The following is a 27,380-nucleotide window of genomic DNA, read 5'->3' on the forward strand; positions in this document are numbered from 1 at the left end:
GTAGGTAGGTAGGTAGGTAGGTAGGTAGGTAGGTAGGTAGGTAGGTAAGTAAATAAATAGATAAATAAAAAAGCTACTCTGTGTAAAAGACATTAGTGACACGATGAGTATGTACTCTATCAACTTTTTAGGATCCTTCACCTACATGAAAGCATATATTTGTTAATGAGAAGTAAAATACACTGAAATTTTGAGAAAGTAATTTTTCTTTCTTACACTGTACTCTTTAGGAATAGCTAATTATCCTAAAACACATCCCTATCACAGACTAGGTACCATGTTAGGTACCAGAAAGAACGACCAGACTACAAAATAAACTGCCTACTAGAGACTGGAAAGGGGAGGCACAATCCATTTAATTTTTACTGTGATAAGAATTAGAAAGAAAACACTTGCCTGTAATCCCAGCACTAGGGGAAGCAGAGGCAGGCAGATCTCTGTGCGTTCCAGGCCAGCCTGGTCTACACAGTGAGTCCAGAACAGCCAAGGCTACACAGAAAAACCCTGTCTTGGGGGTGGGTGGAAAAAAAAAAAAAAAAACACTTAAAACTAAAATTGATCTAATCAAACCCTGGATATGTGCACAAGTGTCCCCTGAACAAGAACGAGCATGGATGAGAAGCTCCAATATGCTTCAGCCCGTGAAGGCTCAGAACCTAGCTTAAACAGATCATCCTTATAATGTAACTCTACACCAGAGGGATTTAGGTGCTGTGAAATTGACAACTGGCTCCCATTTGCCATGGGAGGCTCATCTTATTACTCAGTTGGAAAAGAGCTGAGTTTTACGAATGCGGATGTTTCTGACCTACAGCACTATAGTGGTGTTTTAATGTACCCAAATTTTCATACGTGTTATTCATGTAGGAGACTAATACAAAAAGAAAATTATGCTATAAAACTGTATGCATTCATTAACTATGGCTGCATTGAAAGCACAGGCACATTCAAACAAACCCCAAACACAGAAGGTCTGACTTGGAACTCAAAAGTAATATAAATACATAAACAAATACTTCTTTGAACACAGCAAGCTTGTATTTTTAACAGTGTAGGAAAATCTTCCATTAGGAATTAACAATCTATATTTTGTATATCCAAACAATGTGCCTTCTGCTTTTATAAAGCTTTATAGATCACATCTTGCACACTTGTGTATATATTCTCCACTGCAGGGCTAAATAGTTTCAACAGAGACTCTATGACCAGTAAAACTAAACCACCTGGCCCTGGACCAGAAGGTGACTAGAAACCCCCATCTACTCAAAAGTAGTCAGCACTGACACTGAGCAAACACACCTCACACTTGCTTTAGGAACCAGGTGTTTCCACCGATTCCAAATAGGCACTTCCTTATAAATTATTTAATATTCTAGTAAAACAAGTTAGGACAGGGCTTAAGACACTAAAGACCTTCTAGAGAAGGGAATTATATTTTCTTCTGCTTACTAATAAATTATTCAAAAAATTATGGTAGCTTCAAAGGAACATTTATGATCCTTTGAGGTTACTTGGGAGCACTGTCTTCTCAATCTTGAATATAAATGGATTACATTTCCAAAATAGTTCATTCATATGCTTGGCAAAAGTCTGCTGCTGGCTATTAGCAACAGACTTTACCTCCTTGCTACAGAACTTCCAATGTGTTCTCATGGCACAACTTTCCCCTGGTGAATAACCCATGAGAAAAAAAAAAGACAGTTAGGGCCAATGACATGGATCGGTGAATAAAGGCACTTGCTGCCACACCTGACACCGAGTTCAATCCCCAAGACACACATGGTTGTTAAAAAAATTAAATATTAAAAAAACTGGTTCCCACAGTGGGCCTCTGACTTCTACAGGCTGTGACACCCAGGAGTAGAAACACAAACACGTATACACATACAAAATTTTAATTTTTAAATTTTACTAAATTTCTAGGAAGACCCGTCTTTTTTCATATAAAAAGCAAATTATTGACCTACCTTGTTTTCGAACATCTTCTACAGCAGCCACAAGCTCCTCCTTGAGAAACTGGCTCTCTTTTGCAATTTTATCCCCCTTTTCTAAGAAATTCTCCGTTGCTTGTTCAACAGATGCTGCCAAAACATGGGCCTTCTTAGAACGGCCTCTCTTTTTATTAGAGGGCCCTTTACTATTGGTGTTTACCAGGGTAGTCACCTAAAAGTTTAATTAAAAATAGATATACATAATCATTTAAAATGAAAAACAGCAGACTAATATCTTTACAGACAGACAGCCTAAGTTCATCAGTAAGGCATCACACTTAGGAGGCCTTGCTAAGCATGAAATAACACTATTTTTTCCAGATCTGATAATAGAAAAATTATGTTGTTTAGTTTCCAAAATAATTTGTTCCTTAATGTGTAAGATAAAAAATGTAATGCATACTTTAATTTCTAGGCAATCATTAGGCTTTTAGAGTAACTTCACAAACTGAAACTATGACTAGTGACAAGTGAAATGCTTTAGGTCAAGGAATTCCAGAAACAGGGGGGCAATTAATTTAGCTTTACCAGAAGGCTACACTTTGTTACTGTTACCAGTCTGAAAATGTTTTAAGATAACTTACTTCTGAAGTCTGTTCAAGTTTATTAACATGAATCTTAGCACTAATTAGTAAAGGTCCTTAGTAAAGGAAAAAAATTGCCCATAGAAGCCTGTGATGATGCCTAAGTTCCAGAACATTAGCCATCATTAATAAGCTTAATACACCAGATGATCTGTAGGTTGAAGATGATGAAAGATTTGTTATAGTGTAAATCTGCTCCACACAAGACCTGAATGGTACAGTATACTGGGTTCAAGAAAGCAAATATTCCACCTAACCCCTACACATCTACATACAGACATATAAAATAATAGTTTATGATTTGGAAGGCAAGTTTTTTAAAGACAGAAAATGCCACTCTTGTTTTCTCTCTGCTCTCATATATAAATACACACATATCTTAACTATGCCAAGAGTAAAAATATATAGCTGCTAAGTTAATAAATGTCATCACATTATGACACATGTATTTGTTAATAGAATATAACAAACCTACAACCTCAAATTAAATTACCTGCCAAGTAATCCTACACAGTGAATGGTGCATTAAGATGAGTGACGAACCTTAACTATCAAGTCCTACCTTCCTTGGATTTCCTCCCTAATGGAGAGTGAAGTTACCTGCAAAGCACAGGTATTTGAAAATTTGTACTATACAGTAACAATAACCTCTGCTATCAGCAATAAGACTTTAGAAAATGGTAGCAGCTGTAGTCTAAAGAATTAAGTAAAATCAGGCATGGTGACACAGATTTACACTATAGCAAATCCACACAGCATTCAAGAAGTAAAGAGAGGGATCAAGGGAATTTAAGTCTAGCTTCGTGTTCCGAAGGAGTTTGAGGGCAGCCCTGGTGATATAAAACCCTGTCTCAACTACAGTAACAAGAAGAATTAAATAAATAATGTACCAATATTCAATTAGTAGTGAAACCAAATCATCTGAGTACTATCAACCTAACTAAAACTCAACTAACTCAAATTAAGACCTTGAGCTAAATAACCTTGTTCATGAATTTGTTTGCCAGGCCTATTGCTAAAGAATGTTAGAACAACTATGCATTTAAGTTTCCAGATTCTTACCTGTGTAACAAGAGGCTCCAAGAGTCTTTCAACAGCCAGAGTCCTGATCTCTAGGCTTTTGGGGTCCCATTTGAAATTTATGTTGCCTGTGTGGATGGCAGTCATTTCTAAGACAGAAACAAAAAGCCAGAGTCAGGCAAACAAACAGAAACATGAAATATATAATAAAGCCATCACAAAAACTTTACTGTCAGTAAAATAGCACAAGATAAAATAATTGCAACTAACCTGCAAATACCTCTTCTACCTAAAACTTTTGTGTTTACAAACACTAAGGGACAATCCAGAACACATAGAACCTTTTTATTTTTTATTTTCTGCTACCAAGATGTTTCTAGCTCCAGTTTTTCCAGTCCAACCTTGGTGCAATATGAAAAGCTAAAGTGAGGGTTATTTGAAAATTAACCCACCAAGCCCGATGATGCCTGCTATTAACTCCAGCACTGGGAGCAGAGGCAGGCAGATCTCTTGAATTTGAAGCCAGGCTGTTCGGCATAGTAAGGAAGGAAAGAAGGAGAGAGATAGGGAAGGAAGGGAAGAAAGGGAGAGGGAGAAGAGGGAGGGAGACAGGAAGGGAAAGAGAGGGAGAGGGGGAGAGAGAGAGAGGGAGAGAGAGAGAGGAAGAGAGAGAGAGGGAGAGGAAGAGAGAGAGAGAGAGAGAGAGAGAGAATAAATCAGGGTCCTCTGCAAGAGCACTAAGTACCCTTAAACGCTGAGGCCCCACTTTGAATATATAACCTGGGTCCAAAGACATGAGTGAACCCTATTTCATGCCATGGATTTCTTTATATTTCACAGAATCTATATACCACAGAAATATAATGTGAGCCATTTAGGTAACTTAAAATATTCAGGTAGCCACAGTAAAAATATTAAAGAAAAAAATCTGGATTTTAATAGTACTTTATTTAACCCAATATAGCCAAAATATTCCAATATTTAGTCAATATTTTTTAAACTGAAGACATTTTATCTAGGCAACAAATGTTCAAAATATAGTATGAATTATTTTACACTTATGAAATAATTCAGACAAGACACATTAAGTGTTCAGTAGCCTTATGTAGCTAAAACATGTACCTCAAATACCCTGCCAAGCAGATGAAGAGCCCTGGTAACTACTTCCAACAGCGAGCATGAATGTTTTTCTTTCAAGACAAGCTCTACCATTACTACAAGTATGAGAAGCAATGATATTCCTACCAATTACAGAGTTACAGACAGGGCTTAAAACTGTAGCAAAAAGAAAGTGCTAAATTACTGTAAGTGGGCACTGAAAACAAAGACAACATTTTTCAATACAAATGCACTATAGATTAAGAAATCTCAATCTTGGCTGGAGAGATAACTCTGGTTCAGAGCACTCACTGGCTGCTCTTCCAGAGGACCCACGATCAATTCCCAGTACCCACATGGCAGCTCACAACTACTGTAACTCCAGTTCCAGGAGATCTGGCACCCTCACACAGGCATACATACAGGCAAAACTCCATTGCACACAAAATTAAAATAAATTACATTAAAAAGAAATCTTAATTCATGCATGTGTGGCAGCACACACCTTTAATCCCAGGACTCAGGAAGCAGAAGCAGGTGGGTCTCTATGAGTTCCAGACCAACCTGATCTACATATTGAGTTCCGAGACAGCCAGAACTATATAGCAGAGACCATGTCAATAAATTACGAAGGAAGAGAAGAGGGAGGGAGGGAGGGAGGGAGGGAGGGAGGGAGGGAGGGAGGGAGGGAAAGAAGGAGTCTCATTACATTAATGAAGTCGCTCAACAATTAAAAACACTGGGTCCAAAGGACCCTGATTTGGTTCCCAGAACCCATATGGCAGCTCAAAGCCGCCTGTAATCCCCAGCTCTAGCCACTCTGATTCCCTTTTCTGGCCTCGATCATTAGGCACACGTCTGGTATAAATTGCGGGCAAACCATTCAGACACATAAAATAAAAACAAGTAAATCTTTCAAAAAAGATAAACCTCAATCTAAACTGAATTTCAAGTTTATAAATAAAGGACATGCAGAAGTTTATTAACCATGACTATAAGGAAACAGATATAACTCTTAGCAGAGCATGGTGGTTCATGCCTGTAATCTAGAGAAGGGCTGAGGCAGGGGGGCTGTCATGAGTTCAAGGCCACCCTAGACTACTGAACAGTACATTTTCTGGCTAACTTCAAAGGTCTACACAGCAAGACCCTGTTTAAAAATTTTAATTGTGTATAGTGGTGTGTGCCTCTATGCTCAAGTACACTGTAAACTGAGGCAGGAAGTCATCTGAACCCAGGACTTCAGATTAACTGAGCATGTAATGGATCACACCTGTAATTCTAGCATCCAGAAAGCTGGGGGCCAAAGGACTGATGTAAACTTATGGCCAGCTTTGGCTACACTTGAAACTATGTCTCACCAAAGAAAAAAGAAAAGTGGAAGAGCAGTCTAAGAGATTGCTGCCTCAGCAGATATCCCTGGAACCCAAATAAAGGTAGGAGAGTACCTACTCCAAAATTGTCCTCTGGCCTCCACAAACATGACACTGAGTATGTGCACACATCGCTATCATATAAACAATGCCAAGAAATAAAATGTGAACGCTTTAAGTGAGGTATAGCATGCCTGTAATCCCCAAAATTTCAGAAGAATGAGTCAGGGGGAATATGATGGGAGCTGAGCCAGTCTAAGCTATGGAGTGAGGCCCTACCACTGAAAAGGACAGAGGGAACTAGGGAGCTGGCCATAATCCCAGCACTCAAGAGACCAAAGCAGGAACTTTGTGAATCCACGACTGCAGAGTGAATTCCAGGCCAGTCTGATCGTAACAGAATAAAACACTATCTGAAAGGTGCCCCCAAAATTAAAGATTAGTAACATTTTGGAGAAGTGTGTGGAAAATGCTCAAAATGCACACTACCAACTGCAGAAAACAATGTGAAGCAGAAATGTAAAGAGGGGAGGACAGCGTAAATGTGTCCACCCAAATGTTAACAAAGTCAAATCTGAGAGTTGGGATAACCCATTATGAGCAGTAGTGACATCTTCCTTTCCTTGAGTGTACTTTCTAATATGGTGGAGCTACATACTCATTCGGGGGAAAGCTGTTTTCATAATCAACAAAACTAAACTCTCTGCATGACATAATATAATGAGGACAACAGAGTCCAAGAGCACACTTACTCATCGTAACCACTTTGAACTCAGACACTTACACAGGAAGACTACCAACATCACCTTTCCAAAAAGCTTCTCTACAGAGCTCATTAGATCAAACAGATTATGGCCCTCTGGATGGCATGGCCTATGTTAGCATGAATTCCAAACAAAAGACCTAATAAATATAGAATAATGTATTTGGGTAAGACAGCACTTAGGTCAAGAATATAGTTTACCCAATATAGTTAGTCCCAAGCACTCAGACAACTCAGAAAGAAAGGTCACAAATTAAAGGCTAATCTAGGCTAAAGAATAAAACCCTATCACAAAATTCCATTATTTTTGCCTTCGTGTGTGTGTGTGTGTGTGTGTGTGTGTGTACCGCACACCTGCAGAGTGCCATGAAGCCTGAAGAGAGCAGATTCAATCCCCAGCAGCTCACAGCTCTAACTCCAGCCCCACTGCCTGACGCCTCTGGCCCTGGTGGGTGCCCACACTCACACGCACATAAACTCACACACACACATTATTAAAAATAAATTTCTTAAAATTATTTTACTACATCACAAAACTAGATAACTTCAATCTAATATTAAGTAAACAACAGACGTGTTCCACAAAATTAAGAAAAGGTCAAGAAACCCAAAGACATAAAATCTGAAAATGGACTCTGGTTTTACACTAAACAATTGAGGTTAAATTTCCAAATTTTCATCATTTCACTTTAATTATCCAAGCATCAATAAAATGTTAAATTACACAATGGGAATGAGAAGGTGAAAAAAAGTAGATTTGCCTAATCTGACAACACAAAATGAAGTTTGCAGAGAATTTTCCTCTACACTTAAATTATGCCCAGCCTACATACTTTGGTTCTTAAATGTTATTTGCCCACTAAACTGATCAACACAAGTCAGGAAGCCTTAAGAGATGGGGTGGTCTAGGTCGTTAAAGACTGCTAACAGCTCAAGCAAATGTCATGAAATGTCACAGAGAAGACAGTTGAAAAGAAATTATTTGCCCTGTGGATCTTACTTTCCTAACATTTCAAAGAAGACTGCTTCAATACAAATAAGAGAACCGTTCAGGATTAGAAGGCTAGACCTGTGATTAAGGAAATAAACCCATTCAGAGCAATTCCTAGTCACTGAGCAAGCATAACACCAGTCACTTTGGGGGCAGAGGGCAGTAATGCTTGCAACTGAATCCAGAGCCTGACACTAGGCAATTGCCCTAGCACTGACAAAAATTCTCTTTCCCAAATAAATTCTTCTAATGTTTTTCTGAAATAAACGGCTTTCTAGACACAGGGAAATCAACCACAAAGAAAACAAGTTTCCCTGTTTCAGGTTTTATTATGTGAGACAGGGTCTCACAATATAGCCGTGGCTGGCCTGGAACTCACAGAGATCCACTTGCCTCTGTCTCTGCCATGCTGAGATTAAAGCTGTGCACTACCACACTTACAGTGAAATTAAAGACTTATTTTTTTTATTTTGCCTTCGTGTGTGTGTGTGTGTGTTTGTGTGTGCGTGCGCGCGCGCGCGCGCCCATGAAGCCAGATGAGAGCATCTGGTTGCCTGGAACTGGATGAACTGCCATGTGGATACCAGAAACCAAACTCAAATCCTCTGGAAGAGCAGCAAGTACACCAGCCCCCAGATTAAATTATTTTAACAAGGTAGAAATGGTGGTCTATGCCTGTAATGCCAAAACTTCATTGAGGCAGGAAGGTCATCAAAAGGCCATCCTAGATACAGCTTTAGCTGTAGAACTAAACCCAAAATAACTATCCCAAAATAACAAGAAGCCTTCTCAATCTTTTGCTTTCCTGATTTTGACACTTCAGAACCCCAGGGCTTCCCATGTGTTACGAGTGAGCTCAACTTGCAAAATTAAGGCTCTGCTACTTTCAAAAATACAACAGCCACTAACGATAAACACAACAATGAATGAATATTGAACCTGGCCTCCCCACGTGGGCGATGGACAGACAAATATATGGAAAGGAAAAGACCAACTCAAAAGAGATTGTGCCCACATGATCAACTCCAGGAAAGAAATTATTATAGACTCAGTTATTTCATATGATCTGAATTTAAGAGAAGCCAGACATACAAATTTCTATTTGAAATCTCCAAACTGTTCCAACAACTTCACCAAAATCTCCAGTTCTAAATTCCACAATCTCTTAAGTGAAGTCTCTAAGGAGCTCTCCTTTCTCCATGGAAATTCACCCTAATTAAAGAGGTTGAAGAAGAGTTCAAATACGAACACTGAGAAACATCAATTGGGGAGGCAGAGGCAGGCAGATCTCTGTGGTTCCAGGCCTACAAAAAGAGTCCAGGGCAGCCAGGGCTACACAGAGAAACCTTACCTCAAAAAAAAAAAAAGAGAAGCATCAGATACAGAACAGAAGTTAATGTTTAAGACTTTCAAAAGCCATAATGGAAGCAGGCTGCCTAATGTAGTGTTTTTGTTTTTCGAGACAGGGTTTCTCTGTGTAGCCCTAGCTGTCCTAGATTCCCCTTGTAGATCGGGCTTGCCTAGAACTCACAGTGATCTGCCTGCCTCTGCCTCCCTGAAGGCTGGGATTAAAGGCGTGCACCATTAACCATATCTGGCTAATATAGAAGTTTTAGTGAAATAAAGTTTTATTTATAATATAAAGAAAATAATTTCAAGGTTGTTTAACTTTAAAGTATTAAGCCATAGATAGGTGAATAAAAATAGACAAGTATCTGAATAAAAATGAGAATATGACTGCTCCTAGGTACAGTCGAAGAGAAGGGATTTATTGTAGGTATGAGGGAAGAACAGACAGAGGCATCTGGAAGTGTCCAGACTAAATAGGGCCATGAGGAGAGAGTGTGCAGGAGAGCAAGAAAGGAAGAGAGAGGGCAAGCTAACCAAGAGAGAGGCTGCAGACTAAGAGGCCAAGAGCTGAGTCCAGAGAGCAGCATGTGGCAAACAAAGAAAAAAAAAAAAAAAAAAAAAAAAAAAAAAAAAAAAAAAAAAGGCTGATTTATCGGGGAATCAGAAGCTGGGGCTTGGAAGGGAAGGAAGGGAAGGGAAGCCCAGCCCCTGGGCTGGAGAAGTTTAGGGTAGAGGATGGGGTGAGAAGTGCTGGAAGAAGCCAGAAATATTGAAGGGGCCTTGCCCAGGTTACTTTGGGACACGACTATATCAATTTTGGAAATAAGTCCATTACTACAAACTGTACAGATTAGTGAGCACTCTATTTTGTTCAAAATTTGAAAGGCATACTCCACACCACAACTCTCCGAACCTTGGACAAAAACCGGAATATGAATAACTGTGCACATGCACGTAGTGCACACTCACACACAGTGGATGTGTTCTCTCCCCTGACGGGATTGTCGCCAAGCAGTATCAAGTTATGCTACAGCACCAAGGTAGGCTTCTGATGCCCCAAGAGTCAAACAGCTTACAGATCTTCAGATCTACAAAGATCCTATTCCAGAAAGACCACCAGTTTCTGACACCAGCTTTGTCACTAATTCTCTAACTTTGGGTTTTCTCCTGTCTAGACGTTCACTTTTCTCATCTACAACATGAAAAGAGAAGTGCTGGAAAGATCACTCAGAAGTTAAGAGAACCTGCTGTTCTTATGGACAGATCCCAATGCCCACATCGGGCAGCTCACAATCACTTTAACTCCAGCTACAAGGAATCAAATACCTTCTTCTGACCTCTGCAGAGACATCCACATACATGTAGAATTCATTTACACAGACATACACACATACACATAAATAAATTTCAAAAATTGGTGCACACCTTTAATCCCAGTACTCAGGGAGGCAGAGGCAGGCGGATCTCTATGGGTTCAAGGCCAGACTGGACTACAAAGTGAGTCCAGGACAGCCAGAACTGTTACCAAAGAAATCATGTCTTGAAAAGGAAAAAAAAAGGAAAGAAAGAGTAAATAAACATGGTGGTATATGCTTGTAATCCCAGAATTTAGGAGACCAAAGCAGAAGAGTCATGAGTTCAAGGCTGGCCAGGACGATGAGACCCTGCCTCCAAAAACAAACAAACACTAAGGGCCAGTGAGACAGATGGGCTGGTTGGAGATTCCTGCCAAAACTGATGTTAGTTCCATCTTCATGGTAGAGAGAACCAACTCTCTATAGTGTTCTCTAACCCTCACAGGTGCCACAAATACATCTGCACTAAATAAACAGCTGTAATAAAAGCAATTTAGGTGTTAGAGAGGTGGTTAAGCATTTAAGAGTACTTGTTCAATTCCCAGCCCTGACATGGCAGCTCACAATTGCCTGAAACTATAGCTCCAGGGACCTGGATGCCCTTTTCTGACTTCCCCAGGTAATACATGTATGTGGTGCACATACAGCAAACACTCATACACATAAACATAAAATATACATCTGTTTTATTTTAAAAAGGTTAAATTCCATATTCTACATCGTTTCAAGCCCTAAAATTAAAGTGTTCTTTTTTTATATTAAATTTGTTCTTTGACATTTTCATACATGTACAAAATAGATTCTAACTGCTCTTCCCAGCCCTGTCAACCCTCCTTCCTACAAATCCCTTTCTGTGTGGGTGCCCTTGGAAGCCAGAGGCTTTGGACCCCCTAAAGATGAAGTTACTTGTCAACTGTCTGATTTGGGTGTAGAAGCCAAATGTGGGTTCTCTGCAAGAGTAATAATGCATTCTTAACCACTGGGTCGTCTCTCCGGGCCCAAACAAAGACATTTAAAGGACACTGTGATGCTATTCAATTTAACTAAACTGTCATAAGTTCCCAACCTGTATTTTTGACCAAGTTTACAGTACTGTGCATGGGTTTCTTCCTATGGAGTAGGCTTCGTATCTAACCAGAAAATGGGTGGTCACCCCCATGCTGGTCACACCACTATTGCACAAGAGGGCACATCTTTTTACCAGGTTACTGAAGTCTGTAAGGTTCACATCTGATTGAAACCACTGAAGCCTTTTCTCCTCCACTAGCCTACAGAGACAGCACCTCTCACCACGACAGAAAGTGGCTGGTAAGCTTCGTTCAACTGCATCTTGCAAACAAGGTGTGTGGTATCTGCAGCAACAGGACCTTTCTAGAGCTCTTTTCACCTAGGTCAGCAGTTCTCAACCTTCCTAAAGGTGCAACCCTTTAATACAGTTCCTCATTGTTTGGATACCCCCAACTATAAAATTATTTTATTGTTACTTCGTAACTGTAATTTTGCTACTGTTATGAATAGTAATGTAAATAACTGATATTCAGAATATCTGATGTTACCCCAAAGAGGTCGAGACTCACAGTTTAAGTCCCACTGACTTACATTCTCTCTCAACAGCCTTTGAATTGTTTTATTCAACTTAATTTTCTCAAGCTTAGCAAGTACTCCATACTTTAAGTTTAGGGGTAGGAGACTGAGGAGACAGCTCAGTTTCAAGGTACAATACTTATACATTTTTATATTCCATAAGGTGCTAACACATACAGGGCACAGCAGTGTAAGATGGAACCTAATTTATGCAACCCATTTGAAAATATTCACAAACCTACGAAGAAAAAAAATCCTGCCTTCATCTTAATCATATTCTTCTGGTTATTTACAAGTAATGGTATTGTTTAGAATAGCTAAACAAATAACTTTTAAAGCTCTTGGCAGCTTCTAGTTTTCCAATTAACTTACAGAGCACTCCTTTCCAAAATCTATTATAAAATCTGTTAGAGCTGGCCAACCTTAATGAAAAACAGCAACCTTAAGTTTTTCCAGCAGGAATTATACTTAGTGGAATGAAATGAAAAGTTAAAATGCAGTTATTTGGTCTTCATTACCTTAAAAATAGGGATCTTGTCTAAAGCAAAATATTGCTACAAATTCCTCTGAATTCAATTGCTTGTCTAGCAAGCTGTATGAATAAAAAGAGAGAAAGGAAATACAGCACAGTTCCATCAGAACCCAAGGGAGCTGACTGTTGGCAAACTCTTTGTGAAAAGAGCTATACACCTTCTCACAAGACATTACAAGTTCATTTACAAAAGAATGGTCACATCATTCCTAAAATGTGTCTCTTCCAAAGCTTTTCCAGCCTTGGGATGCTAGTCAATGCCAATTTTTTAAACAGCAAGGTTATGTTAATGAAATGTTAGGATGGTTCATTTAAATGTAAATCAGGAGATTGAGAAATTAAAAGCACCCAAAGCAACATTAACTGTCACACTGCACAGCTCCAGGATTGTGGATTACTCCGTACAGCCACAGGTATGCCAGGCTGTATCAGCATTAAGCGGACCTAACCCAGCTGTAGGAACCTCAGCTCCCAAATCTCTTGGTAACTGCCAAAATACAAGGTAACCCTTATAATTATCTCACTCTGAAAACCAAATTTTATTTGCCTAACCAAACCGGAGACTATCATCTTTGTTTTTGCACTATAAACTAGCTGAGGTTAAGGGAGTAGTAAGAAAATAAGTTTTAAATAGAGATAGTCCTCATAAACAAAAAGAAAATTATTTTCTTATAATTATAACCAATATTCCTAATTACAATTTCAGTATCATCATCTTGGTCAGGTTTGATGGCCAAAATATAACCAGAGCAAAAAGTTTCCCATACAGCTGGAAAGAGGCTCTTGAAAAGGACCAAGAGTTCAGACCCCAACATCCATCCATGGTGAGTAGTTCACAGTGAACCGTAATTCAAACTCTAGTGATTTACTTCTGGCCTGTGTAAGTACCTGTACTAATGCAGGCACAAACCCCACATACACTTGCATATATACATAAACAAAAGTAATTAAAAAAATTTTTTCTAATTTCTCTGGAGCTGGAGATGGTTTAGAAACACTGACTGATTGTTCTTCCAGAGGACCTGGATTCAGATCCCAGCATCCACACGGTGGCTCACAATCATCTGAAACTTGAGTTCCAGGGGATGAGGCCTTTTGACATCTGCACACACCAGGTACCCAGATGATGCACACACATAAGGAAAAAGACACACAGAAAACAGATCTAAATGTGTGTGTGTGTGTGTGTGTGTGTGTGTGTGTGTGTGTGTGTGTTAAGTTTCCCATCTGCTACAGAAGAGTAACTGGATTGAATGAGTCAGCCATTCTGTCTTATGTGATCAACCCAGAACATATATTTTATATCAGGTACTCATGTGGCACAAAGTAGATGTCACTCTTTTTGCAATTATACAGAATTGTGATTTAAAAAAAAAAAAATAGGGGGAAAAATCAACAAAACACTCTAGCTAGGTGGTGGCGGCACACGCCTTCCATCCCAGCAGTAAGGAGGCAGAGGTAGGCAGGTCAGTGGGTTGTCTCAGGCTGTGAAGAACACAGGCACCTTCCAGCTACCACAGCGTAACTGAAAAATAGTGTGGGTGCATGGCAGCCAAATCTAAAACAAAAACCTGAGAATTAGAAGGTATTTCAGGTTTGAACTTTGTTTCTCCTTACTTAAAATAGTATAAAACCATTCTATTCTCATTATTTACAACAATTATTTTTGGAAATGCTTAGAAGACAATCTATATTGAGTCAGCTTGCTATGTCTTAACAAATACTTAAGATAATCAACTTTGTCTTGTTTTTTTGTTGTTGTTGTTGTTTTGTTTTGTTTTGTTTTTTGAGACAGGGTTTCTCTGTGTATCCCTGGCTGTCCTGGAACTCACTCTGTAGACCAGGCTGTCCTCGAACTCAAAGATCTGGCTGCTTCTGCCTCCCTAGCGGCTAAAGGTGTGCATGGCCACAGCCAAGTTGGAGACAGGCTTAAGATAAGCAACTACCTTTTACAAGATTGGTTTTGGCCAGGTGTAGTGATGCATACCTTTAATCCCAGCACTAACAGGCAGAAGAACAAAGAGAGTTCCAGAACAACCAGGGCTACCCAAGAGAAACCCTGTCTCAAAAAACCAAAAATATTATTTTTGGCTCATGGTTTTAGATATTTTAGTGTGTAACTAGTTGGTCCAACAACTGTAAACCTATGGCAACACATCAAGGAAAACATGGTAAAATAAAGTCTCCTGGCCAATTGGAGGGGGGACCCCCATGTCCTCTAAGTCCCTTTGAAGACAGGCCTCCAGTGACTTAAAGACTTCCCACTAGGGGCCATCTCCTAAAGCAGCGGTTCTCAACTTGTAAGTCAAGACCCACTTAGCAAACCTCCATCTCCAAAACTATTTACATTACAATTCCTAACAGTAGTAAAATTACAGTTACGAAGTAGCAACAAACATAATTTTATGGTTGGAGTTCACAACATGAAAAACTGTATTGAAGAGTCACAGTTTGAGAAAGTTGAGAACCACTGTCCTAACCCATCTCTCTGTGTAGTCCTGGCTGAACTAGGACTCAAAAGATCTGTGGTACCCTCTGCCCGCTGAGCGGTGAGACTAAAGGATACACCACCACACCTGCGTACTTGGTCCTTTGAAGGGTACTCTAGAGCCCAACTATACAGTATAAACAAATCCTACTTTTTCCATCTCCTAAGTAAAAGTAAAATGTCCTCACAGTCGTGTTCCTAGAAATCTATATATAGGATCTCTCCAAGCATTCAACTGCAGAGATGAATTCTTCAAACTTCACAGCGAACAACCCAACCATCCTCAGAATCCTACACTATCAACTCCTAGAGCCTCCCCATCTCTGTGGCCAAAGCCCCACCAATCAGGTCCCCACAGCAGACTCTCGTTCTTTTCCCTCTCCTACTTCCCCCTCCTAGATCCTACCTAGTCAACACTTAACCCATAACCCTCCTACTGATATAATACACGCGGTTCTGGAAGCTCTAGCCTAGGTCTCATCTCTGGTCTGGAGTATGTGTGTGAACCAGCAGTGTTCCAGCTCAGAGACAGAGCACTTGCCTAGCACCAGCTGAGCCCTGGGCTCCATTCCCAGAACTGCTTACCAAGAGTTGGGTGGAAGGGTTGTTACCCACGAATCTACATTCCCTGCCATTCGACAAGCAGCTCTACTTACCACTGTCACTGGGTCACTCATCTCTGAGAGGAAAAAAAAAAGGATAAAGGCCAAACCTTACTCAGCCAACTTCACCTGCACTAGTTTGCTACCCTTCCCAGTCTGCACCCCGTGAGAACAGGAGGGCCCCCAAATCTTTGCATTTACTTTTTCTCCGCCAAGAGAAAGAGCCTTCACATTTTCCCACTGGAAAGCTACTCGTCTTCTTTCAAGACTCAGACACATCCTGTTCTACACTTCACAGAAAGGGTTGTCCCTGCTTCTTTAGATTCCCCCAGAATTTGCCATATGCAACTATAAAATAGAGCCATTATGAACACACATGGATCACAGCTGTTTGTTTGTTCTGAGACAAGATCTTGCCATGAAGCCAAGGTTGGCTTCATATACTTGTCAATCTTCCTGCCTCAACCTTCCACCCAAGTGATAAGACAATTGCAGGTATGTGCCACCAAAGCCAGTAAACAACCACTTTTTAAAAAAACTATCTTTCAGGGCAGTAATAGCAAATGCCTTTAATCCCAGGACTCAGGAGACAGAAGCCAGCCTGGGCTACAGAGCGAGCTCCAGGCCAACGAGGGCTACACAGAGAAACCCTGTCCCGGATTCTTAACAATTATGTACAGGAGAGTGAAGGTCAGAGGACAACTTTGTTAATTTTCTCCTTCTACTCTGTGGTTTCCAGAAATTCAAGCCATCCTACCTGAAGGAAGATGCATTTACAAACAAACCATCTCATCTCTCTGGCCCATCTTCACTTTTCTGACCCAACTAAAGTAACACTCTAGCTAGGTGCAGGGGCACATGTTTGTAATCTTTCATGTTTAACTTCAATAACTCAAAACTGTTTTAGTTTTCATCTAGCAACACTGACATCCAGAAAGAAATAAGGAATAAGATTAGCAAAAATAGATACAGATTGCAATTCCCACCCCTCATTGATATTACTAGGGTTAATCTCATTTAGCTGGGAAACTTAACATCTCTCTAACATCTTGCTTGTTGGCAGATTTTTAATGAAGGTGCTATATTTAAGGGAATCCCTCCCAATGTTATTGATATTCAGCATAACACTTCCTTAAACTCAATAACACTACCTAGAAAACAGTTTTAAATAAGCTTAAATTTTCTTTCAGGGGTTACCATCTTCCATTTCCTTGGATTTCACCACTTTCCAAGGGATTAAGCCCACATTTCATTTGACTACTTCCCTGTAAAATGACAAGCTTTTACAGATACATTTCAAAGTCAGTCTACAACTTTTCTGAGAACAAAATGAAGCCCAGGTCAATGACAGTAAGAAAAGGTGACACATGATTATTGGAAACCTTTGAAAATTTAGAGATCCTCAGAAACAGAAAATCCCAAACACTGCCTCCCTGGTGATTGTAACCTGTCTCTCCTTTTCAGCATCCAGCTTTCTCACTCTGCTATATTTTATAAACTATGATTATTTAGTACTGTGCACAGAAATGAAACCGAGCAAGTCAAGCCAGATTGTCCCAACTCGTTACACTGTTGGGTCCCGACCTCCAACGCGAGGGCTGAGCAGACCACTGCCAGACTGCACAAGCAACACCTTCAGCTCAGGCTGCTCTGCGAGGGCCTCCCTCATGCCTAATGTTCAACCTCCTGTACCCCAAAAGAAAACAGGCAAAGAGAAGAGGCGAAGTCTGTTCTAACTCACGCCACTACCACTTTATCTCCATATGGAGTGTAAAATGTGTTCTCCTATCTGAATTTTTAAGTGTTTTCAATCTTTCCCTATTTTTGTGTATGTGTATATATGTACATACATATATATATGTATATATAGACACACATATATGTACAGAGAGAGAGAGAGATGTGTTATTAGTGGGAAAAGGGAATGGTAGCAAATGCAGGCCTGAGCATGCTACAGCACACAAACAGAGGTCAAAAAATAATCCATGGGTTTTCAGAAAACTGATGCACATGGAATGAGTCAAAGATTCAAGAATGACTTAAGCAACATAGCTCTTTGGAACACTATTTCAAAAACCCCTTGCTTGGGGGGGCTATACACCCCCAATGAATTTACCTCCAAGAGCTGCGCAAATATATAACTAAACCATACAATATTGCGTTTCAATTAATATTGAAATTATATAATATATAATCTGCTTCCAGAGATCCATCAACAAACTCTAAAGCGGCTGAAAAACGAAGAGATGAGAAGGTAAGTCTAAAACCACCTGAGACACAGGGCACTGCTGACCGGACAGACACTAAGGACTATTGATACCGTCTCCCGTGGAGACACGCCACCTCACAGACTTACTACATACAAGCAGAAAGGACACTTCCACCCTATCCTAGGAGTGTGATCCGCCATCCAAATCCTTGAGCTTCACTCAGCAACCAGTCTACTACAAAATCGTAAAGTGCAAAATGTCATGACATAACACACCTGACCCTAGCCTATCAGGTCTCATCAGGACTGTCTTTCATAGTCTGCTTCTATGGCCTGGTCAGGTTGCTCCCCCCTCAGGGAGAGGTGATCAAAGAGCCAGCCACTGAGTTCATGTCAGGGACAGCCCCTGTTCCCCTTATTAGGGAGCCCATTTGGAGACTGACCTGCCATGGGCTACCTCTGTGCAGAGGGTCCAGCTTATCTCCATGAATGGCCCTTGGTTGGAGTATCAGTCTCAGAAAAGCCCAGATTTCTTGGTTCTGTTGTTCTTCTTGTGGAGCTCCAGACCCTTCCAGGTCGTTCTATCTCCCCCTTCTTTAATAAGATTCCCTGCACTCTGCCCAAAGAACTCAAGAAGTTAAAAAGCAACAAATCAAGAAATCCAATTTAAAAATGAGGTACAGAGCTAAACAGAGAATTCTCAATAGAGGAATACTGAATGGCAGAGAAACACTTAAAGAAATGCTCAATATCCTTACTCGTCAGGGAAATGCAAATCAAAACAATCCTGAGATTTCACCTTACACCTATCAGAATGGCTAAGATCAAAAATTCAAGTGACAACACATGCTGGAGAGGATGTGGAGAAAGGGGAACCCTCTTCCATTGCTGGTGGGAACGTAAACTTGTACAACCACTTTGGAAATCAATTTGGCGCTTTCTCAGACAATTAGGAATAGTGCTACCTCAACATCCAGCTATACCACTCACAGGCATATATCCAAAAGATGCTCCAGTACACAAGGACATTTGCTAACCATGTTTGTAGCAGCTTTATTCGTAATATAACCAGAATCTGGAAACAACCCAGATGTCCCTCAATTGAGGAATGGATACAGAAATTGTGGTACAATGGAATACTACTCAGCAATTAAAAACAAGGAAATCATGAAATTTGCAGGCAAATGATGGAACCTAGAAACGATCATCCTGAGTGAGTTATTCCAAAATCAGAAAGACACACATGGTATATACTCACTTATAAGTGGATATTAGACATAATATAGGATAATCACACTAAAATCTGGACATCTAAAGAAACTAAGCAAGAAGGAGGACCTTGATAAGATGCTCAATCTTCATTCAGAGAGGCAAATGGGATAGATTGGAAGAAGCTGAAAATAAGGAACAAGACAGGAGCCTACCACAGAGAGCCTCTGAAAGACTCTACCCAGCAGGGTATTAAAGTGGATGCTGAGATTCATAGCCAAAGATTTATTTATTTATTACTTATAAAACATTCTGTCTGTGCACCAGAAGAGGGCACCAGATCTCACTATGGATGGTTATAAGCCACCATGTGGTTGCTGGGAATTAAACTCATGACCTTTGGAAGAACAAACAGTGCTCTTAACCTCTGAGCCATCTCTCCAGCCTGATCACCAGTGTCTTTACATATGGATTGAGTATGTTAGTCCCCAGTTGGTGGGGCTGAGAACAGTGGCATGACTGAAATCCCTAGCACTCTAGTATCAGCACTGGGAGGGCTGAGGCAGGAGGATCATGAGTTCAAGGCAAGCCTGAACTGCATAGTGAGACTCTGTCTTCAAAATGGGAGGGTCTAGTGAAGGTCATTAAGATACAGGGATGCTGCCCTCAGTAAGGAGAAAGCAAACATGGGTGCTCATGTGCGCATGTGTAAGTTTTCAATATATAATTCTTATTTTAAAAATTTAGAGAAATACAGCCAGCCAGGCATGGTGGTGCATGCCTGCCTCTGCCTTCCTATCACTGGACCGTGTGAGCTGGTGTGCCCACTTTCTTATGTGAGTGCTGAGACTCGGAACTCTGGCCCACGCGCTTGTGCAACACCGCCATCCCCTCAACCATCCCCTCAACCAGTGACCTGCCACTTATTGAATACTGCCAACTATGAACAAAGGAACAAATCGAGTACCACAGGAAGCAGAAAGATAAAACATGAACATATTGACTTGAAAGACTTCACCATCTAGTATAGCAGCTAGCAAAATAATTTCTACTATCAGAATCTTAGTAAAATTAAGTTAGCAAGCAGGGTGGTGGTGGTGGTGGTGGTGGTGGCGGCGGCGGCGGCGGCGGCGGCACACACCTTTAATCCCAGCACCTGGGAAGCAGAGGCAAGGCAGGCAGCTCTCTATGAGTTCAAAGGACAGCCTGGTCTACAGAGTGAGTTCCAGGACAGCCAAAGAAAATCTGTCTGGAAAGACCATAAAAAAAAAAAAAAGTTAGTTTAGCAACATGGTAATATTTAAATGAACTTGATTCACTGGTTTTACCTCTAAGAAACCCACTAATATGGATAAAAATATAGCTTGTCCCAGCACTCCATAACAGAAAGACTATATATATTAGCATTTTATCACATCGGAAGTGAAAGTAAACACCCTTTATAAATCATCTTACTCATTAGACAAATGACAAAGTTCAAACTATAAGACTGAGTCTCATAAGAATAAAAACTCCAAAGATTATGCTATCATAATTCATCAGGTTAACAAACATATAATCAATGACAAATTAGCAACAAGAAACAACTCATCACACAATTCTAACTCTATTGAGTAGTTTAACCTTTTAAGAATTATATATCAAGGGCTACAAAAATGGCTCCGTACTTGAGAGCACTTGCTACTCAATCACTGAGGACCAGAGTTCAGATTCCAGCACCTACACTGAGCATTTCACAAATGCCTGTAACTCCAGCTCTGGGAATTAGACACCCTCTTCTGGCCTCTATGAGCACCTACACATACAAATGTGCATACATTCATGCATACACACAGACACACATATGTACACACGTGAGTAAAATAAAATATACTTTAAAAATTCTATTATGCAGCCAGGTGTGGTAGTTCATGCCTGTAATGTTAGCACAGGGGAAATTGAGGCAGTATGATAGCCACTGAGCTTGAGGCCAACCTGAGTTAGAGAAACAATTCCAAAATAAAAGGATAGGGAATGCAGTTACATTTTTTTACCTCAGTGCTCACTGAGCAGACATAAAGCCACTAGAATAACGAATTCCTTCCTGCCCAGTATCTAAATTAGCTGAGAGGGGTAGAAAGGAAACCGCCAGGGGAAGTTCCAAGTCTTTGGATTTCATGATTTCTTAGATATAACACCAAAAGTAGCGAAAACAAATTCAATTATAAACTTTTTTAAGTTCAGCAGTAAGGTAAGTATTTAACCCCAGCACTCAGAAGGCAGAGACTGGCAGATTTCTGAGTTCAAGACCAGCCTGGTCTATAGCCAGGACTACAAAGAGAAACCCTGGGGTGGGAGAGGGGTGGACAGCAAGGGACTTCTGTCTAACAAAGGAATACTACAATCAACAGAGAGGAAAGACAACCAGCGCAATCAGATAAAGTGTCTACAAATTACTTCTCTGGTAACGGATTGCCATGCAGAATATCCTTTAGCACAAGAGAGGCACAGGAAGGCAGATAGCTGATAGTTAGAACCAGGCTGGTCTATATGTGAGGAGTTCCAAGATAGCCAGGGCTACATAGACACCCTGTCTCAAAAAACAGACAACAACAACAACAAGAGAGTATGTAAAAACTATCAAACACACCACCAAAAAAAAAAAAAATTAAGCCCAAGCTAGGGATTTGGTCAGAGTATTGCTCTGACCTAGAATACGTAAGTAAGACACTGTGGGTTCAATTCCTAACACCCACATGCTAGCTTACAGTGGTCTTTAACTCTGTCAGCTTCACGGAAATCTGTGCAGGTTTCTGTGACCACCAGGCCAACAGAGAAACAATCCGCATGGAGCAAGAAGGAGATCTGGCTCAACACAATTGAGTAGTTGGTGCTGGCTCAAACTTTTATTTAGAGTCTAGCACTGGGCAGTTTGCTTTAGGCATATTTAAGTACAGTACAATTTGGAAAAAATGTTTACTAGTGTTACATAATCCCCTGTATACAGGAGGCATAATCATATCAAAACTATTCTCAAAGTACATGTCACTTCTTCCATAAAGGTGGGTTCTAGAAACAGGCTACATGTACTATCTTAAGGGCGTAGGGGAGGATCTGGTTTAGTCTCAGTCATACAGATATAGTACAGAGGTCATTTGGGCTGTTAGCCACCTCCAGTCCTGGCTGTGGAAGCTTGCCATATAGATAACACAAAAGTCACCTAGACTATTAAGTATCCGGTCCTGATTGTGTGGACTTGGGAGGGAAGGCCCTGGCCACACAGATCCTGCAAAGGTTGCCTAGATTATTAGCCACCTCTTGCCCTGCTTGTGGGAGCTTGGTATGGCTTAACCCTACAGACAGCACAAGGATCACCTAAGTTACTAGCCACCATTGCTAACCTTCTGGGCAGAAAACAGGTTATATACATCTTTTCCTTTTAGAAGACAAGCCTGCATGTTTAACAGTCCTGGTTTCCCTGGTGCCATCTGTGACCTTTGTGCTCCTGACAGAAATCTAACCCCCTCTTCCCGTTCCATGGTGCTAAGCACATGGTGCAGATACCCATACAGGCGACCACCCATGCACATAAAATTCTAAAACTTAAAAAAAAAAAAAAAAAAAAAAAGGCCGGGAATGGTGGTGCACGCCTGTGATCCCAGCACTCTGTGAGACAGAGGTAGGCGATCTCCAGCCTGGTCTACAAAGTGAGTCCAGGACAGCCAGGAAAAGGGAAGGGCACACAAAAATGGTCAAATTCAAAGAGACAAACAGAATGGAGAGAGCTGAATGAGAAGCTACTGTTTGAGGAGTACAGAATTCACTTTGTTCTAAGGAAGAAGGAAACTTTTTTCCAAATTGTACTGTACTTAAATATGCCTACAATAAACTGCCCGGTGGTTTGAACCAACACCAGTTGAGCTGTATTGAACCAGATCTCCTTCTTGCCCCCATGCGATTGTCACTGTCAGCCCCAGTGGTTGCAGAAACCTCCAGATTTCCCCAGAACTGGCAGAGATTGCATAATCACGTACATTTACTTAAAGCCAATAATCATACACTTAAAAAAAAGTTTAAATAGTAAATTTTTGTTGTGCACATCTTACCACAAAAAAACATAATTGTTTCCCTGCACCCACATGGTAGCTTACAGCTGTCTTTAAATCTCATTCCAGATTAGGCACCTGTTCCAACCTCTCTATGGATACCATTCTAAGGACACATATGATGCAGAGATACACGTTCAGGTGCACACACAAAAAAATAAAATAAAATAAAAATCCTAAAAACAAATGAAGGATGGTAAATAACACTATCATTTATCAGTACAAATTTTAGGATTTTTGATTCCTTTCTGCCATGGGGGGGAAGGGTCTATTCAGTTTTTGGAGGGGTCTAGAAACATTTATTACAAAATATTCCAACAAAATGGCAAAAGACCCAGCGTAGGATACAAAGGACAAGGAACAATTGACAACAGAAAATTGGTCTGGTAGTCAAGGATGCAGCTCAGTTGGTAAGTGACTGTCTAGCATGCAAGTGGTCCTGGGACTCATGCCCAGTACCACATACACCTGGATTACAGCAGGTTGTAGGAACAGTTCCAGAAGTTCAAGGTCATCTGCAGCCATATAACAAGCTGAGTCAATTCTGAGCAATCTAAGACACTGTCTCAAAAATAATAATTAAAGGCTCCCAAACAGCTCATTGGGTAAATGCACTTACTATTAAGACATAATCTGTTTTAGACCCCCAGGAACCACATGGTGGAAGGAGAGAAGCAACTCACAAAAGTTGTCCTCTACCTTCACTTTTGCATGCATGTTTGTGAGAGTGTGCGTCTGTGTGTGCGTGCATGTGTATGTGTGTAAATGTGATTGTGAAAAAAAAATACTTTTTCTAAGACAGAATCTTATTATATAGCCTTAGCTAGCCTGGAACTCCCTATATGCAACAGGCTGCTTTGAACTCAATTCTGCTTCAGCAGTATGAGCTACTACATCAACCCTGCCCCATCCAGAAAATTAATGAAAGGAAGTTGGTCTGAAATTTTAAAAGCTAGAATTTAGAAGCTCTTGAATCTCAACATAAGACTAGCCAGCACAGTTACAGAGAACTAAGTCTGAAAAGTAAGTGTGTGAACTCTGGGCTGCCAAGACGGCTCAGCAGGCAAAGGCACCTGTCACCAAGCCTGACAACTCAGCTGGACCACTAGGACCCACAGAGTGGAAGATAAGCAACCTCCCCAAGTTGTCTCTTTTTCCTTTTAGGGACTTAAGAGCGCAATCACCCTGAGCAGCAGAGTAGGACCTGGTTTCAAACACAGAAGAAAAGAGCAAATAAAGTCAACTGATAGCGGGTATTCCTGGGGTGCTAAGTTTGCTGTTTCTTAGTGGATACAATGGTGTTCAGTTCCTACGAAATCACTAACAAGTGATCATAATTCGAACACTTTTCTCTAATTGTACTTCAATATCAAAAAGGTTTACTATTAAATATTAAAGACAAAAGCCTTATACCAGGAGTGGTGGTACACACCTTTGATCCTGGCACTGGTCTATGCACAGCCTGGTCTATGCAGAGTTACAAGACAGCCAGGACTACATAGAGAGACCCTGTCTCAAAACTAAGATAAAACCTTATTACCCACACACACTCACTTCTAAGAAGTCACAGAAGTCATTCACAGAAAATATTTACCAAACAATATGAAAGATGCAACTACAGAAGCTGTACAAGACATCAAAATACTGAGCAGCAAAGAAAACCCAGAGGCTTCAAAACTATAAAATAAAAAAAAAAAAAAAAAAAAATTTGCCAGGTAGGTGATTCATAGAAAGCAACACGGTCCAGAAGTTAAACCACAGGGGGAATAAAATTGAGGGAGTGTGGTGGTTCACAACTGTAATCCCAGTACTTGAGGGACTGTTGCAGGAAGACCACTAAAATCAATCAAGGCCCTCCGCTAAATGAAAAACAGATCAAATAAGCAACTAAACATCTTACTCAGATACTACTGAGTGGAACACAGCTCAAAAGTCTAGAACTGGAGTGGAAGCAAAAACATAGGAAAAGAAAGGCATGTAAATAAAACACTATACAGACAGTTCTGTCACTGATTAGATTTGGGTAGAAAAAAAGAAAAGGGATAAAGTTGATAAAGTTCAAGTTACCCAAAACAGCAGTTTGACTGGAATCAGTTACCTCACCTGTCACTGCACCATAAGCTAGACTCCAGAAGACCTTTTTCCTCATTCAATACAGCATCTAATTTGCCCTCCTTGCCAGATACTAAACCAAAGCTTAGGGCATGAGCCTTGCCTTGAAGAGGTTTACAAGGCTCACTTTCCAGCAAGGATGGCAACACGGCTCTCAATAAGGTACAACACAAACTAAAGTGATTAAGAAAACTTACCACAAAGTTTGCTACCAGAAATGAAAATGCTGGATCTTGAGACATGACTCAGAGTTCACAGTTTCAAAAACTTTACTAACATGCCTTGACCGCCAACCGCAATCCAATCTTCATTTGGGTCCTTTCCAAAATACAGCTCCATTCATCCAGAGCACCTTTACCGGCATGACCCACCCTCTCAACCCCTCGCTTTTACACCCGAATTCAAATCGTCTGTCTCCAAGCACCAGCAAGAAATAAAAAGCTGCCCAGATCATGAAAGCCCCTACAGTGGCATCTTACAACTTTAGGATAAAATCTAAACACAACCGTGTGTGACCTGGCCTTCGCCTCCCCTGACAATCTCAGGTGAGACCTCCTCCCTACTTCAGCACACACAATACACAGGTCTCCTCTAACCTCTAGGCCTCCGAGACCTTGCAAATGCTGCTGTGAAGGATCCTATGCCTTCACTCCTGTCCCAGCTGTAGCCAGTACACATAACTTCAACAAGCAGCGATGTGTGTGCTGTCATTATGTGGGTTTCTTTAATATTTTTTCAAGGTACACGTGGGTCAGGAGAGACATCTACACTCAAAATAAGGTGCTGGATGTTAGCAGCTAAGGTTGACGGCAAAGGTAGGGGGCGTGCAGCTCAATGGTAGAGCACTTGCCTTGCAGGCACAGGCTCTAGGTTTGTTTCTCCAACAGCACAGTAGTAGGGGGTGCGTCTTAATGAGAGAAGGCACTAGGCAGTTAAGTGATACTTTTTCCACTCTTCAAAGAAAGGATTTTTAAAACTTTTTTTTTTAAACTTACTACTACTACGTCAGGAAGGATCAATATCTGAGCAGAGGCTACAAATGATTTCCCTACTCCATCCTTTTGTAAAAAAAAAAAAAAAAAAAAACAAATTCCATTTCTTAGAGCAACATTCACCCATAGTCTTAAAAAAAAAAAAAAATCAATGTTAAACATAAAACGTCCTTATCAAAACCATCAAGATACAACACACAACACAATGATATAAGCACAGGTTCCATGATGAATTGTAAAATTCTATACAAAACACATTTAAGAAACAAATGCTCTGGGAAGGCACATCAGAGGCCACCTATCAACAACCGACCTGGGTCGACCGCAGATTATTGGGGTGGCCACTGCTCGCAAACCAAGGTTACAGTCAACCCCCCGCCCCCCGGGCCCCCAAGTTCCACACACACGTAAACAAGTTCCTTGTAAAGTAGGAAGGCGGGGCGTGACCATGGCACGCCTGCGATGCCCGCCCTCGGGAAGCTGAGGCAGGCCGACCGGGCGTTCCGGGGCAGCCTGGGCTACTTGGCGAAGCCGCTCTCGGGGGCTGAGCGGCGCTAACTCCAACGACACTCCCGAAAACTGAAACGTGAAGCCGGCCAGGCACCGCGGCGAGGGAGGCGGAGGACGTTCAAAGTAAAGATGTAACCAACTCCCGGCCACAAGTCCACCCGGACGCTGCGCGCCTTAGGGACCAGGGCTCCGGGGGACAGGAAGCGGCGACTCCCCGCGTCGGCGGGCCGGGCTGGACCGCCGGCCGCTCGGGCGTCGGGTCCCGGCGGCGGGGCGGGGGAGGGGAGCGGCCGGCGCAAAGCCGGGGGACCATAGCGCCCCCGGACGGCCCAGTGCCCGGCCGCCCGGGCCACGCCGAGCTCGGCCCCCGGCGGGGGAGGGCGCCCGAGGCCCGACGCCCGCCCCGCGCGCGCCCCCCGCCCCGGGAGACAAAGTTGACGGAGCCGGAGAAAGTTTTCCCAGGAAGCTTCGCTCCGCTTCCCCGGGCGCCGGGCTCCGCCCGCCCGGCCGCCCAGGCCCAGGCCGCTCCGGG

At 41.4% G+C, this 27,380-nt stretch overlaps 1 protein-coding gene across 1 annotated transcript in view; it reads right to left on the reverse strand.

Annotated features, from left to right (window-relative positions):
- The window catches only part of Ctnna1 (catenin alpha 1), a 124,889-nt gene that overhangs the window by 97,001 nt on the left and 508 nt on the right, over positions 1-27,380 (reverse strand). Inside the window, exons 2-3 of the mRNA XM_055625295.1 lie at positions 3,638-3,744; positions 1,968-2,163 (exon numbers count right to left, since the gene is read on the reverse strand). Coding sequence (XP_055481270.1) covers positions 1,968-2,163; positions 3,638-3,742 — 301 coding nt within the window. The 5' untranslated portion in view covers positions 3,743-3,744. The remainder of the gene's footprint in view (positions 1-1,967; positions 2,164-3,637; positions 3,745-27,380) is intronic.

The sequence above is a fragment of the Psammomys obesus genome, unplaced genomic scaffold, assembly GCF_907164565.1.
Source record: "Psammomys obesus unplaced genomic scaffold, mPsaObe1.curated_primary_1811, whole genome shotgun sequence".
Taxonomy (NCBI): domain Eukaryota; kingdom Metazoa; phylum Chordata; class Mammalia; order Rodentia; family Muridae; genus Psammomys; species Psammomys obesus.